Source organism: Mus caroli, unplaced genomic scaffold, assembly GCF_978045245.1.
Source record: "Mus caroli unplaced genomic scaffold, Mus_caroli_1 scaffold_1, whole genome shotgun sequence".
NCBI lineage: Eukaryota > Metazoa > Chordata > Mammalia > Rodentia > Muridae > Mus > Mus caroli.
The window spans coordinates 113,291,280-113,304,159 of NW_028227256.1; the positions used below are offsets into that span (position 1 = coordinate 113,291,280).

At 38.9% G+C, this 12,880-nt stretch overlaps 1 protein-coding gene across 2 annotated transcripts in view; it reads left to right on the forward strand.

The window, feature by feature from the left end:
• Cntnap5 (contactin associated protein family member 5) overlaps positions 1-12,880 on the forward strand; it is a 928,932-nt gene that overhangs the window by 750,665 nt on the left and 165,387 nt on the right. For both annotated transcript variants that reach the window (XM_029481690.2, XM_029481709.2), the window contains 2 exons: positions 10,375-10,502; positions 10,684-10,854. In XM_029481690.2, coding sequence (XP_029337550.1) covers positions 10,375-10,502; positions 10,684-10,854 — 299 coding nt within the window. The remainder of the gene's footprint in view (positions 1-10,374; positions 10,503-10,683; positions 10,855-12,880) is intronic.

Genomic DNA, 12,880 nt, shown 5'->3' on the forward strand with positions numbered 1-12,880 from the left:
AGCAGAAACTGAAGGAAAGGCTACCCAGAGACACCTAGGGATCCATCCCATATACAGTAGCCACTCCTGGATGCTACTGTGACTGGCAGGAAGTGCTTGCTGATGAGAGCCTGATATGGCTGTCACCTGAGAGGCTCTGGCAAAACCTGACAAATACAGAGGTGAATGCTTTCAGCCAACCATTGGACTGAGCGCAGGAGTACTCTATGGAGAAGTTGGAGAAGGAACTGAAAGAGCTGAGGGGATTTGCAGCCTGTAGGGAGGAGCAACAGTGTCAACCGGCCAAATTCCCCCACCAGGAGCTCCTGGGGACTTGAACACAAACCAAAGAGCTATGGAGGGACCCATGGCTCCAGCCTTGTATGTGACAGAGGATGGCCTTTTTGGACATCAGTGGAAGGAGCGGCTCTTGTGCCTGAGGGTGTTCTATGCCACAGTGTAAGGGAATGCAAGAGCGGGCAAACAGGAGTGGGTAGGTGGGGAGCATTCTTATAGAGGCAGAGGAAGGGGTGATGGGATAGGGGGTTTCCAGAAGGGAGACCTGGAGAGGGGATAACATTTGAAATGTAAATAAAGAAAATATCCTATTCCATTGGTCTATTTGTCTGTCACTATACCAGTACCATGCAGTTTTTATCACAATTGCTCTGTAGTAGAGCTTTAGGTCCGGCATGGTGATTCCACCAGAGGTTCTTTTATCCTTGAGAAGAGTTTTTGCTATCCTAGGTTTTTTGTTATTCCAGATGAATTTGCAGATTGCACTTTCTAATTCGTTGAAGAATTGAGTTGGAATTTTGATGGGGATTGCATTGAATCTGTAGATTGCTTTTGGCAAGATAGCCATTTTTACAATGTTGATCCTGCCAATCCATGAGCATGGGAGATCTTTCCATCTTCTGAGATCTTCTATAATTTCTTTCTTCAGAGACTTGAAGTTTTTATTATACAGATCTTTCACTTCCTTAGTTAGAGTCACGCCAAGATATTTTATATTATTTGTGACTATTGAGAAGGGTGTTGTTTCCCTAATTTCTTTCTCAGCCTGTTTATTCTTTGTGTAGAGAAAGGCCATTGATTTGTTTGAGTTAATTTTATATCCAGCTACTTCACCGAAGCTGTTTATCAGGCTTAGGAGTTCTCTGGTGGAATTTTTAGGGTCACTTATATATACTATCATATCATCTGCAAAAAGTGATATTTTGACTTCATCTTTTCCAATTTGTATCCCTTTGATCTCCTTTTGTTGTCGAATTGCTCTGGCTAGGACTTCAAGTACAATGTTGAATAGGTATGGAGAAAGTGGACAGCCTTGTCTAGTCCCTGATTTTAGAGGGATTGCTTCAAGCTTCTCACCATTTACTTTGATGTTGGCTACTGGTTTGCTGTATATTGCTTTTATCATGTTTAGGTATGGGCCTTGAATTCCTGATCTTTCCAAGACTTTTATCATGAATGGGTGTTGGATCTTGTCAAATGCTTTTTCCGCATCTAAGGAGATGACCATGTGGTTTTTGTCTTTGAGTTTGTTTATATACTGGATTACGTTGATGGATTTCCGTATATTGAACCATCCCTGCATCCCTGGGATGAAACCTACTTGGTCAGGATGGATGATAGAATTGAAGACCCAGAAATGAACCCACACACCTATGGTCACTTGATCTTCGACAAGGGAGCTAAAAACATCCAGTGGAAGAAAGATAGCATTTTCAACAAATGGTGCTGGCACAACTGGTTGTTAACATGTAGAAGAATGGGAATTGATCCATTCCTATCTCCTTGTACTAAGGTCAAGTCTAAGTGGATCAAGGAACTTCACATAAAACCAGAGACACTGAAACTTATAGAGGAGAAAGTGGGGAAAAGCCTTGAAGATATGGGCACAGGGGAAAAATTCCTGAATAGAACAATAATGGCTTGTGCTGTAAGATCGAGAATTGACAAGTGGGACCTCATGAAACTACAAAGCTTCTGCAAGGCTAAAGACACCATCAATAAGACAAAAAAAACACCAACAGATTGGGAAAGGATCTTCACCTATCCTAAATCAGATAAGGGACTAATATCCAATATATATAAAGAACTCAAGAAGGTGGACTCCAGAAAGTCAAATAACCCCATTAAAAAATGGGGCTCAGAACTGAACAAAGAATTCTCACCTGAGGAATACCGAATGGCAGAGAAGCACCTGAAAAAATGTTCAACATCCTTAATCATCATGGAAATGCAAATCAAAACAACCCTGAGATTCCACCTCACACCAGTCAGAATGGCTAAGATCAAAAATTCAGGTGACAGCAGATGCTGGCGAGGATGTGGAGAAAGAGGAACACTCCTCCATTGTTGGTGGGATTGCAAGCTTGTACAACCACTCTGGAAATCAGTCTGGCGGTTCCTCAGAAAATTGGACATAGTACTACCGGAGGATCCAGCAATACCTCTCCTGGGCATATATCCAGAAGATGTCCCAACCGGTAAAAAGGACACATGCTCCACTATGTTCATAGCAGCCCTATTTATAATAGCCAGAAGCTGGAAAGAACCCAGATGTCCCTCAACAGAGGAATGGATACAGAAATTATGGTACATTTACACAATGGAGTACTACTCAGCTATTAAAAAGAATGAATTTATGAAATTCTTAGCCAAATGGATGGACCTGGAGGGCATCATCTTGAGTGAAGTAACACAATCACAAAAGAACTCACACAATATGTATTCATTGATAAGTGGATATTAGCCCAAAACTTAGGATACCCAAGATATAAGATACAATTTGATAAACGCATGAAACTCAAGAAGAATGAAGACCAAAGTGTGGACACTGTGCACCTTCTTAGAATTGGGAACAAAACACCCAGGGAAGGAGTTACAGAGACAAAGTTCGTAGCTGTGATGAAAGGATGGACCATTTAGAGACTGCTGTATCCAGGGATCCGTCCCTTCTAAACGCTGACACCATTGCATACACTAGCAAGATCTTGCTGAAAGGACCCAAATATAGCTGTCTCTTGTGAGACGATGCCGGGGCCTAGCAAACACAGGAGTGGATGTTCACAGTCAGCTATTGGATGTATCACAGGGCTCCCAATGGAGAAGCTAGAGAAAGTACCCAAGGAGCTAAAGGGATCTGCAACCCTATTGTTGGAACAACATGATGTACTAACCAGAACCCTGGAGCTCTTGTCTCTAGCTGCATATGTATCGAAAGATGGCCTAGTCGGCCATCAATGGAAAGAGAGGCCCATTGGACTTGCAAACTTTATATGCCCCAATATAGGGGAATGCCAGGGCCAAAAGAATGGGAATGGGTGGGTAGGGAAGTGGGGGGCGCTATGGGGGACTTTTGGGATAGTATTGGAAATGTAATTGAGGAAAATATGTAATAAAAATATTAAAAAAAAAAGAAAATATCCAATAAAAGAAAAAAAAGAAGCTTTAAAAAAGGAACAGAATTATCATCATGCACAAGGAAAAGAGCTAATCCTGTTTCCTTTGCACATCCACAGCTCTGGGATTGAGAGCTGATCATGCATTTATCCAGACAGATACTCTTTTTTTTTTTTTTCTTGTAACACTGTCATAGTCAGAATGCTAACTGTAATAAATCCTTAAGTAAATTTTTATTATGAAACAGGACAATCAAATCCAACACGTATCACTTGTTAACTAGAGGATCTAAACATTCAGGCCTCAGATCACGATTTTATCTAAAAATAAGAAAAGGCAGAATAGCTGTTTCTGGAGATTGCTAGCTGAGTTACAAAATAATCTTTACATCTATCAGATGGGGTATGCAGTCCCCATCTGATATATGTAAAAAAATAACTATGTGGTTATTTATATTATTCTTTCCTGTAGTACTACAAAGACCTAAATCAGTTATAAAAGAATATATTTGCTTCTATATTAAATTTATGTTTATGAAAACAATAGGTAAATGTATTTGTGAAATAAAAGTATGGACACTGACAAAGAAATATATTGCCAGCATAATAAAATATCCTTCAACAATCAAATTCTGTGTGGAGTAAAGAGATACTTCTGAAAATCTAAAATACCTCAAATAGAGCTTCTGGTAACTTTGCCATGCAGCGGGTGCACCTGCCGTTGTTACCATGCAGTGGGTGCACCTGTCGTTGTTACCATGCAGTGGGTGGACCTGCCGTTGTTACCATGCAGTGGGTGCACCTGCCGTTGTTACCATGCAGTGGGTGGACCTGCCATTGTTACCATGCAGTGGGTGCACCTGCCGTTGTTACCATGCAGTGGGTGCACCTGCCGTTGTTACCATGCAGTGGGTGGACCTGCCATTGTTACCATGCAGTGGGTGCACCTGCCATTGTTACCATGCAGTGGGTGCACCTGCCATTGTTACCATGCAGTGGGTGGACCTGCCGTTGAGCTTTGAGTGTGTAACAGAGGAGGCTGTGGTCTCCCATAGCATCTGCCAAGGTGACCAAGGTGTGATCTTAGGGAATCAGTCTTGCAATGATTGCAAATTAGCAAACTGAAACTCACTCAATTGATTTGTGTTGTTTATGGAGAAAGCCTGTGTGAATAAAATGGTAAGGTCAGCCAGAGACCAACCAAGGACAGCTCCTGGACTCAGGGCTTTGGCCAAGCCTGGTTGTAACTACATGGTGATGTACCAGCTTCCTGCCAGAAGGAACTGCTCTCGGTTTGTAGTATCTGAAAGCATTTTCACATACTGATGTGCTAATATTTTGAAGTTCATTCTTGAGTTCACAACCTGGCCATTCAATTTCACATCCTGTACACAAAGAAAAGGGGTTTTAGAAGTTTCATTTTAAATGTGAGAACAGAAATGTCAGTGCAGAAGTAAATGCCTCTGTGGATACCATCAGTGTCAGTGGCTCCCAATTGTGATTCAACATTTCGTAGATGCAGATGACTCAGCTACAACTTTCTTCATTGCTATAAATCAGTTGTATTCAGCAATGTGGTTGTTAGTTTTTCGACATCAATTTTTTATAACCTAGAATTCCTTTGAAGAGAGTTTCAATTGAGGATTTCATCAAGTTGATCTGATGTGGAATTGTCTTAATTGTTAATTATTACCAGAAAACCCAGATCACTGTGGAAAACATTATTACCTGGAAAGGTAAACTGAATTATTTTTATTGCTTAAAGTTTCCATATAAAAACCATTGCTGATTATGTGAGTTAATCATCAAAATCAAAATAAAAATTTCGATGTCATTTGGAAGAGCTTTTTTATACTTAGCCCCCCCCTCTCTCTCTGTGTGTAATAAATATGGGAAAAGGTAGCAAAACATAGCATCTCAGGTTTCTTCACAGTCTAGATTCTGTCTTTACTTCACTGCAAGTTTTTAAACTCTGTTTTAAAATATCTACTTGTGACTGAAGGACAGGCCATCCAGTGACTGTCCAACCTGGGAATCCATCCCATATACAGTTACCAAACTCAGACACTATTGTGGATGCCAACAAGCGCTTACTGACAGGAGCCTGATATCGCTCTCCCTGAGAGGCTCTGCCAGTGCCTGACAAATACAGAATGGGAGGCTCACACCCATCCATTGAACTATGCACAGGGTCCCCAATAGAGGAACTAGAGAAAGGACACAAGGAGCTGAAGGGGTTTGCAGTTCCATAGGAAGAACAACAATATGAACCAACCAGTACCCCAGAGCTCCCAGGGACCAAACTAACTAACCAAAGAGAAACCCATGTCTCCAGCTACATATGTAGCAGAGGATGGCCTTGTGAGACATCAATGGGAAGAGAGGCCCTTGGTCTTATGAAGGCTCGATGCCCCAGTGGCATTCTGCCAGGACAGGGAAGCAGGAGAGAGCCAGGGAGGGGGATAGGATGGGGTTGGGGTTGGAAAAGAAATGAGGAAAGGGGATAAAATTTGCAATGTAAATAAGCAAACATCTAATAAAAGATCTACTTGTGAGTACATTTAAACAAAAAGGCAAATTTATTCTCTGTGGGTAAGAAACATGCACAGATGTGCTTTTTAGTTGAAACAAAGTCTTATTATTTGAGTGGATTCTAAACACAAGCACTCAAATTGCAGATATTACCTTGAGTATTTCTTTGTATTTTGAATAGGGCTGTAGGGGTAGGGTTCAAGTGGATATTTCATTTATTTATAATATAGATAAATTATTAAGCATCTTTCTCCAAATTTCATGAGCTCTGTTCTAAATCTGAAAATTTAATATTGCACATGTGGTATGTGGCAACAACTCTCCAATCCAGGATCATAGCTGGATACCTATGAATAAACTGTCTTGCCTGCAGCCACAGAGTAGTTCAGGGACAGAGAGGAAAACTAAAATGTCTGGTAGACTAGTTTTGGGCATTTAATCCAGACACTGGTCACATCAGATGAAAACATTATTTAGTCCTCTGCAAGCTGCTATTCATATGTGTACCCAACATACCAAGTGTCTCAGAAAGGGTATCACTCATCCACACTACACAGCTAGAAACTGTCTCAAACACATGCAACAGATACTTGGGAAAGCAAAACAGTGACTTACTCCCTGCCCTTTCTATTCCATGATCCTAGGAAATTCCTCAGTACTTCCAAGACAGTTTCAAAATTTGCAAATGGACACAGTGATTCACACATATCATATAGGTACATTGTGTTAGATTTGTCCATAGCGTATTTCTGTCTGGAAGTATGTACATAGTCAGTGGTAATTCACTTATTTTAGTTAAATTTGTATTGTTAATTTTAAAGCATTTATTTATTTATTTTTTGAAAATGTCACTAAGTACATAGTATTACTACACTACTTCTAGTTCTTCATGATGTTTGTATGGATTATAAGTATGCACTTTTTATTTGTGTGTGCAGGTACATGTGAACACATATCTGCGTACATGTGAACATGTATCTGTGTATAGGTGGAAGCCAGAAGTCAGCTGTAGAATTAAATATTTAATAAATAAATCCCATCAGCAGGTTCCCTAACCACCTCAATGGTTTGTGTTTCTGAATAAAAGTCACACCCTCAGCATTTATAATGTAATATACCTGAGACAGCACAGTAGCTGGGCCACTGCCTAACTTCCAGTACCTCCCACTGATAATTCCAAGTTAATACTTATTAAATTCTGTGTTCCATCTTGGCTGCTCTGGACCCAAAGGGCTATCCAACTGGGTTGCACTGTAGGCCTTGCTCTCCCCACTCCTTCACACTGCAGCCATGCCTGTTTGTCCTGAACTCTTCTCATGCATGGCATCTCTCCTCTCTTCCACACTCTCCCAGCATGGCAGATCTCCTTTCTCCTCCTGGCCCCAAGGCCCTTAAATTCTAAATGACCTGACTCTGTCTGTCCTCCCCAGCTCTTTCTTAGTTGTTGGCATCTTTTATTTATCACCCAGAACCAACTGGGGGAAGGTTCCCAGAAGCAATGTGCAGACAATCCTGTAAGCAGTTTTAGGGGGGAGCATAATCAGCCTTCATAATACAAGCAGCTATATTTTATTAAAATATATTTTAAAAGTCTTAAGGATAGAAAGGAGAAACAGCAGTAATTGTTTAAGTTATATAAAGAGTAGAGTAATACTATAAGAAACTAGATATATGAGGATAGATTAATAAGTTTACACTTAAACAAAACATTTTATAGCCATAATCTTACATTGATAGAAATATTTACGTTTTTATGTAGAATTAAAGTTATGTTTTCTTACATTGGTAAAGAATTTAAATACTGATTTAAGGTTTAAGGTTTTCATTGGTATAAATATTTGCATATTGATACAAAGTTTAAAATTAATCTAGTTATTCTTAGATAGGCATTGTGCCTATGCAACTCAATTAAAAATTCAAGGCTTAAACCGAGTCCTTCTAATAGTTGCTATTATAAAGTCTTTAGGATGATTAAGTCGTGCAAGTTTAAGTTCAGATAGTAAGCTCCTGGTAATATTAATTCCTGATTTAATTACAATAAAATGTTTTCAGTATTATTCAAATAGTAGATAGCTAAGAGTCGTCAAGGGCTAACAGTTCAGGTACACTATAAATAGATAGATAGTATTCAAAAGCATCAGAGATCCACAGAATATGGCATTAAAAATCATTTGATTATTAATAGATCTTTTGATTAGGAGGCATGCCTGATCCTGACAGTACCACCATCCCACTTCAAAGATGTTGAGCATCATTACCTCCGATTGGAGTCACTTTATTTGTGGCAAGGTTGCCACTGGGTAAGAAATACCCTAATTTCATTCTGCAGACAATTACTGTCCAAAAAAAGGACACACAGATGCAGGATAGTAAACTGCTAAGCTCTGCCAAGAAAGGATAAGCTAGCCCTTCATAATTCCTGCTTCATTTAAGGTCTGTCAGATGGTTCTGGGCCAGAAGACTGAAGACAGATGTTCTAATGTTATGAGGAATATTAAGAACTGTCCAATCAGTCAGCTGTCTCTACAAATTGTATAAGCTTTGCAAGCTATGTCTTTGTGCTTCCTACATATTGAGGTAATATTTAATTCCTTCTCAGGTTTCTGATGGAGTTGAAGGCTAGTTATAGTCTCATAACTGAACTTCAGTTATTTATCAATAAAGAAATGTTCTAGATTTGAAAGGATGGTTTCCAGATGGTACTACAAGTTAAATTAAACATATTACCAGTATAGAGTTGTAAAGTCTTTAAGTTAAGATAGATGATAAAATCTTTTTCTCAATTACCAAGTATGATGGACTGGATGCTATAAGAGTTTATCATACCTTACAATTTATATAATTGTTATAATTATGTTCAATATATATCTGAAAGAAAGGAGTCTTTTTTCTTATTAGACAAAAAGTGGAAAATGTGGCTGCATGTATTATGAAAGCTAATTATATTCCCCAAAAAACTGCTTACATGAATGTCTGCACATAGCTTCTGGGAACCTGCCCCCAGTTGGTTCTGATTGGTAAATAAAAGATGCCAACAACTAATAGCTGAGGACAGACAGAGGCAGGTTTTTAAAGAATTTACTGGCCTTAGGACCAGCCCAGTTGGGCAGACTTCTGGGTTCAGAGCAGCCAAGATAGAACACAGAATTTAGTAAGTAGTAATGTGTAATTATTGGTGGGAGGTAGTGGAGGTTAGGCAGTTCCAACTTTTTGTCCAATTAAAAAAAAGACTTTTCTTTCAGATATACATTGATCATAATTATAACAATTACGTAAATTGTAAGGTATGATACACACTTATAATATCCAGTGTGCTTCCTAAAGCATATTATAATAGAACGAGTGTGTGTGTGTGTGTGTGTGTGTGTTTTATTCAGGAATACAAACCATTTTGGCAGGTAGCGAACCTGCCAGCAGGATTTATTTTTTATAATATTTAATTCAAGAGTTAGCTTCTGTGTTGTTCCTCAGATATTGTAAAGTACATTTCATATTTTGAAACATGGCTTCTTATTGTCCTGGAGCTCATCAATTCAGAGCTGTTGGCTGGTCCACAATCCCCAGAGATCTGCCTGTCTCCACTTACCGAGGCCTATGATAAAAAGTGAGTGGTATAGGGCAGGTTTATTTTGTGTATGGTCACAAGATCCAGATTCAAGTCTCCAGGCTCACACTCCAAGCATGCTGGATTGGCAGAGGTATCTACACAACAATACCAGGTTTTTACTTCCGAATTTTGTGCTCTGACAAGTGGTTCCATCTTTACCTTGATTCCAAAGACAGCTTTAAAAGAGGAGAAACACTGACTTTCCCTATTCTTTTCTTTTTCCTATCAAAAGAAAGCTAGTTAATTCCCTATTTTCATAATTAACAAGGACAAAGTCAGAGCCATTAACCAGCAAGATCTTTGTAAAGAACAAAGCAAAAATCAACCAATTAACTATGAAGATTCCTTTTAACACAACTAAAAGGGTGATAAGGAACATTCAAATCTGATTAAAACCTGATGGCAGGTTGTTCAGCCAAGTCTTCTAAGTGAATTTTGAAAGGCATTTATGATGCCTGTTTTCAGGCTCAGTCCTCAGATGTAAGATCTTCTTTTATAGGAAAATGAAGTGATGTTTAATGTCACATTAATGCTACAATGAACACTTAGTTCCTCTAGAACATAATCGGTACTGTGATATTTGTTAACTACCTATGTTCCTGAAAGCACATTTAGGGAAGATAAAAAAATCTACTGGTGTTTGGATACAAGGTCATGGGTTCTGTAATTGGTATTCCAACTATTCACACAGGCCAAAAATAAAAGACCTCTGTTATGCTCTTTCCAACCCTAGCCAAACTGCATCCAATCCAAGTCTCTTTGCAAAAGAGGCATTTTAGCAGATAATCTCTGGATAATCTACATTTTAACCTTCTTCCCCTCCACCCTGAAATTTATGTTTTGCAGGGCAAATGATACTGGCTTGTTTTCCTTCAAAGATCACTTGCCTGTAACTCAGATAATTATCATGGATACCAACCGAACAAAATCAGAAGCTGCTTGGAGAATTGGTCCTTTGCGTTGCTATGGTGACAGTGAGTACAACACCCCTCCCCTCCCCCATTCTCTGAATTGCGGAAACACAAGATATTTTGGTCCCCTTATCCCTTTTTCCTTCAGTGTCCTCCTAGTCACGCAAATAACCCACAATCCCTTTGCTTTTTCAGACCCCATTAAAACCAAACCAGCCATGTCTAAGGGTCCTCTGCTTTACAGGGCACTTCTGGAATGCCGTCTCATTTTCTACGGAAGCATCTTACCTCCACTTTCCCACCTTCCATTCGGAATTCAGCGCTGACATTTCTTTCTTTTTCAAAACCACCGCTTTATCTGGAGTTTTTCTAGAAAACCTTGGCATTAAAGACTTCTTCCGTCTTGAAATGAGCTGTAAGTGCTGTCCTTTATGAGTTCAATGTCAGTGGTTCACAGTACAGGGATCTACTTTATCTGTGCCACCAGCCATCAGTACAGGTTTTCAGTGTCAAGCTAATATCACTGGTTATCAGGAAAATTATCACTGAAGCTGTCAAATCCATGGTAATGTGTTATGATTTATTATGCTCTGTCGGCCTTTCATTGGTTCAACAGGATATATATACTGCAAAAGTAGCCATGCATGTGCATAGCTTTTTCAGGCTCCAATTTTTATTAAGTCATTCTTTCCTAAGCTATTTCTTAGATGTCACTTCAAGTTGCCACACCCTAACATTACACTCTATGGGAAGAAGGGACAACTACTGTTCACCATTCCCTTCATATTCAGGATCCACTTTACTGTTATAGCCATGCTTCAGAAATCCATATTTTATGAGCTCAGAAACTAGTTCAACCAGTAAAGGACTTTCATGTAAGCATGAGGACCTGAGTTCAGTTCCTCAGAACCCATGTAACATAGCTAGGAATGCCCATAACAGAGGAGGCACAGACAAGCAGAGCACTGCTGCTCATCTAGCAGGATTGGTGAGTTCCAGGTTCAGATAGAGACTCTGTTCCAAAAAAAAAAAAAAAAAAAAAAAAAAAGAAGAAGAAGTACAGGATAATTGAGGAGGAACTTGGACATTGACCTCTAGCAGGCACGTGATAACACACACACACACACACACTCACACTTATACATCCACATATACTCATACATAGCCACACTTATGCACACATTCTCCATTCTCACACACATACACAGGTACACAAATTCACACACACACATGCATGCACACACTTTCTTATCTCCCACCAAGGAAGAGTATAACTAGTCAGCAGCAATTCATGCCATTCTCCACCTCTTTCTGCAGAAGCAGTATGTGTGCTGGTTTAGAGGCATAAGTTGTACCTTTGTAAGAGCCTTGCCCCTATCTGTGACATCTGTGAAATAATGATCATGACACCCAGTGAGGACTAAAGAAATATGGATGGGAAGACTTTCCACTTTGAGATACTGAATGTCAGCATGCTAATAAAAATACATGAAAGTACCAAAAGGAAAAAAAGTACAATGATGAATACAGTTTTATGAAAATGTAACAATAATATTTTTAATCTGTGTCAGTAACAATAACTTTTAAAATCTATCAATAGGTTTGTATTTCTGCAAAGATATCAATGACTTCACTAAAGCTGATGGTCTGTACTTGTTAATGTTCAAATTAGACTACAAATTGCATTAGCTTATTTACCTTCTATTACACCTAGAAGATTGTTTTTTTATTTTATTCATTTTCAATAAGATCTTTTTTCACAAAACAACTCATAGATATTCAAAAGCCTTGGGAAGATTTTTCAACACAAGGACAAGCTCAGTAAAGCACATCATTTTTTTTATAATAGACTTTAAACATTTTAAGAGTCTCCAAAATGTTTGAGTAACCAAAAATCCTCCCCAAAATATCTTAATGCAGAATACATCACAGATTTCTCTCCCATTTGGTAGAAATTGAACAAAGTTACCAAGATTTTGCAATGACTTGAGTTCTTTTGACCCTAGTGCTGACACCTATGTTTATATACATTCAGATTACAGAGTGTAGTGGAAAACTATAGTGATGGCAGGGAGACACTGCTTTCTTAAAAGCAATCGCATTCACCTGATTTTTCATGGGGTCAGTGGAGTAAGTGCAATTACTCAGATTAACTGTTCTCCAGGATATAATATTTACTAAATGTTAAGTCACAAAATGTATTCACTTTAGGGTCACTTTCACTTTGTTAAAAATTAACAGGGACTTTCAGGTGTGTGTGTCCATGTATGTATGTGTGCCTTTGACTATGGGGTGGTATGTCATTAACATTCCCTACACTTAGCAGTGAGGGGTGATTATAAAACAATAAGCAAGTATAGAGGGCTTGAGAGAGCTCAGACAGTGAAGAACTTACTCTGCAAGCAAGATAACCTGAACTTTCACAGCTCATGTGAAAAATA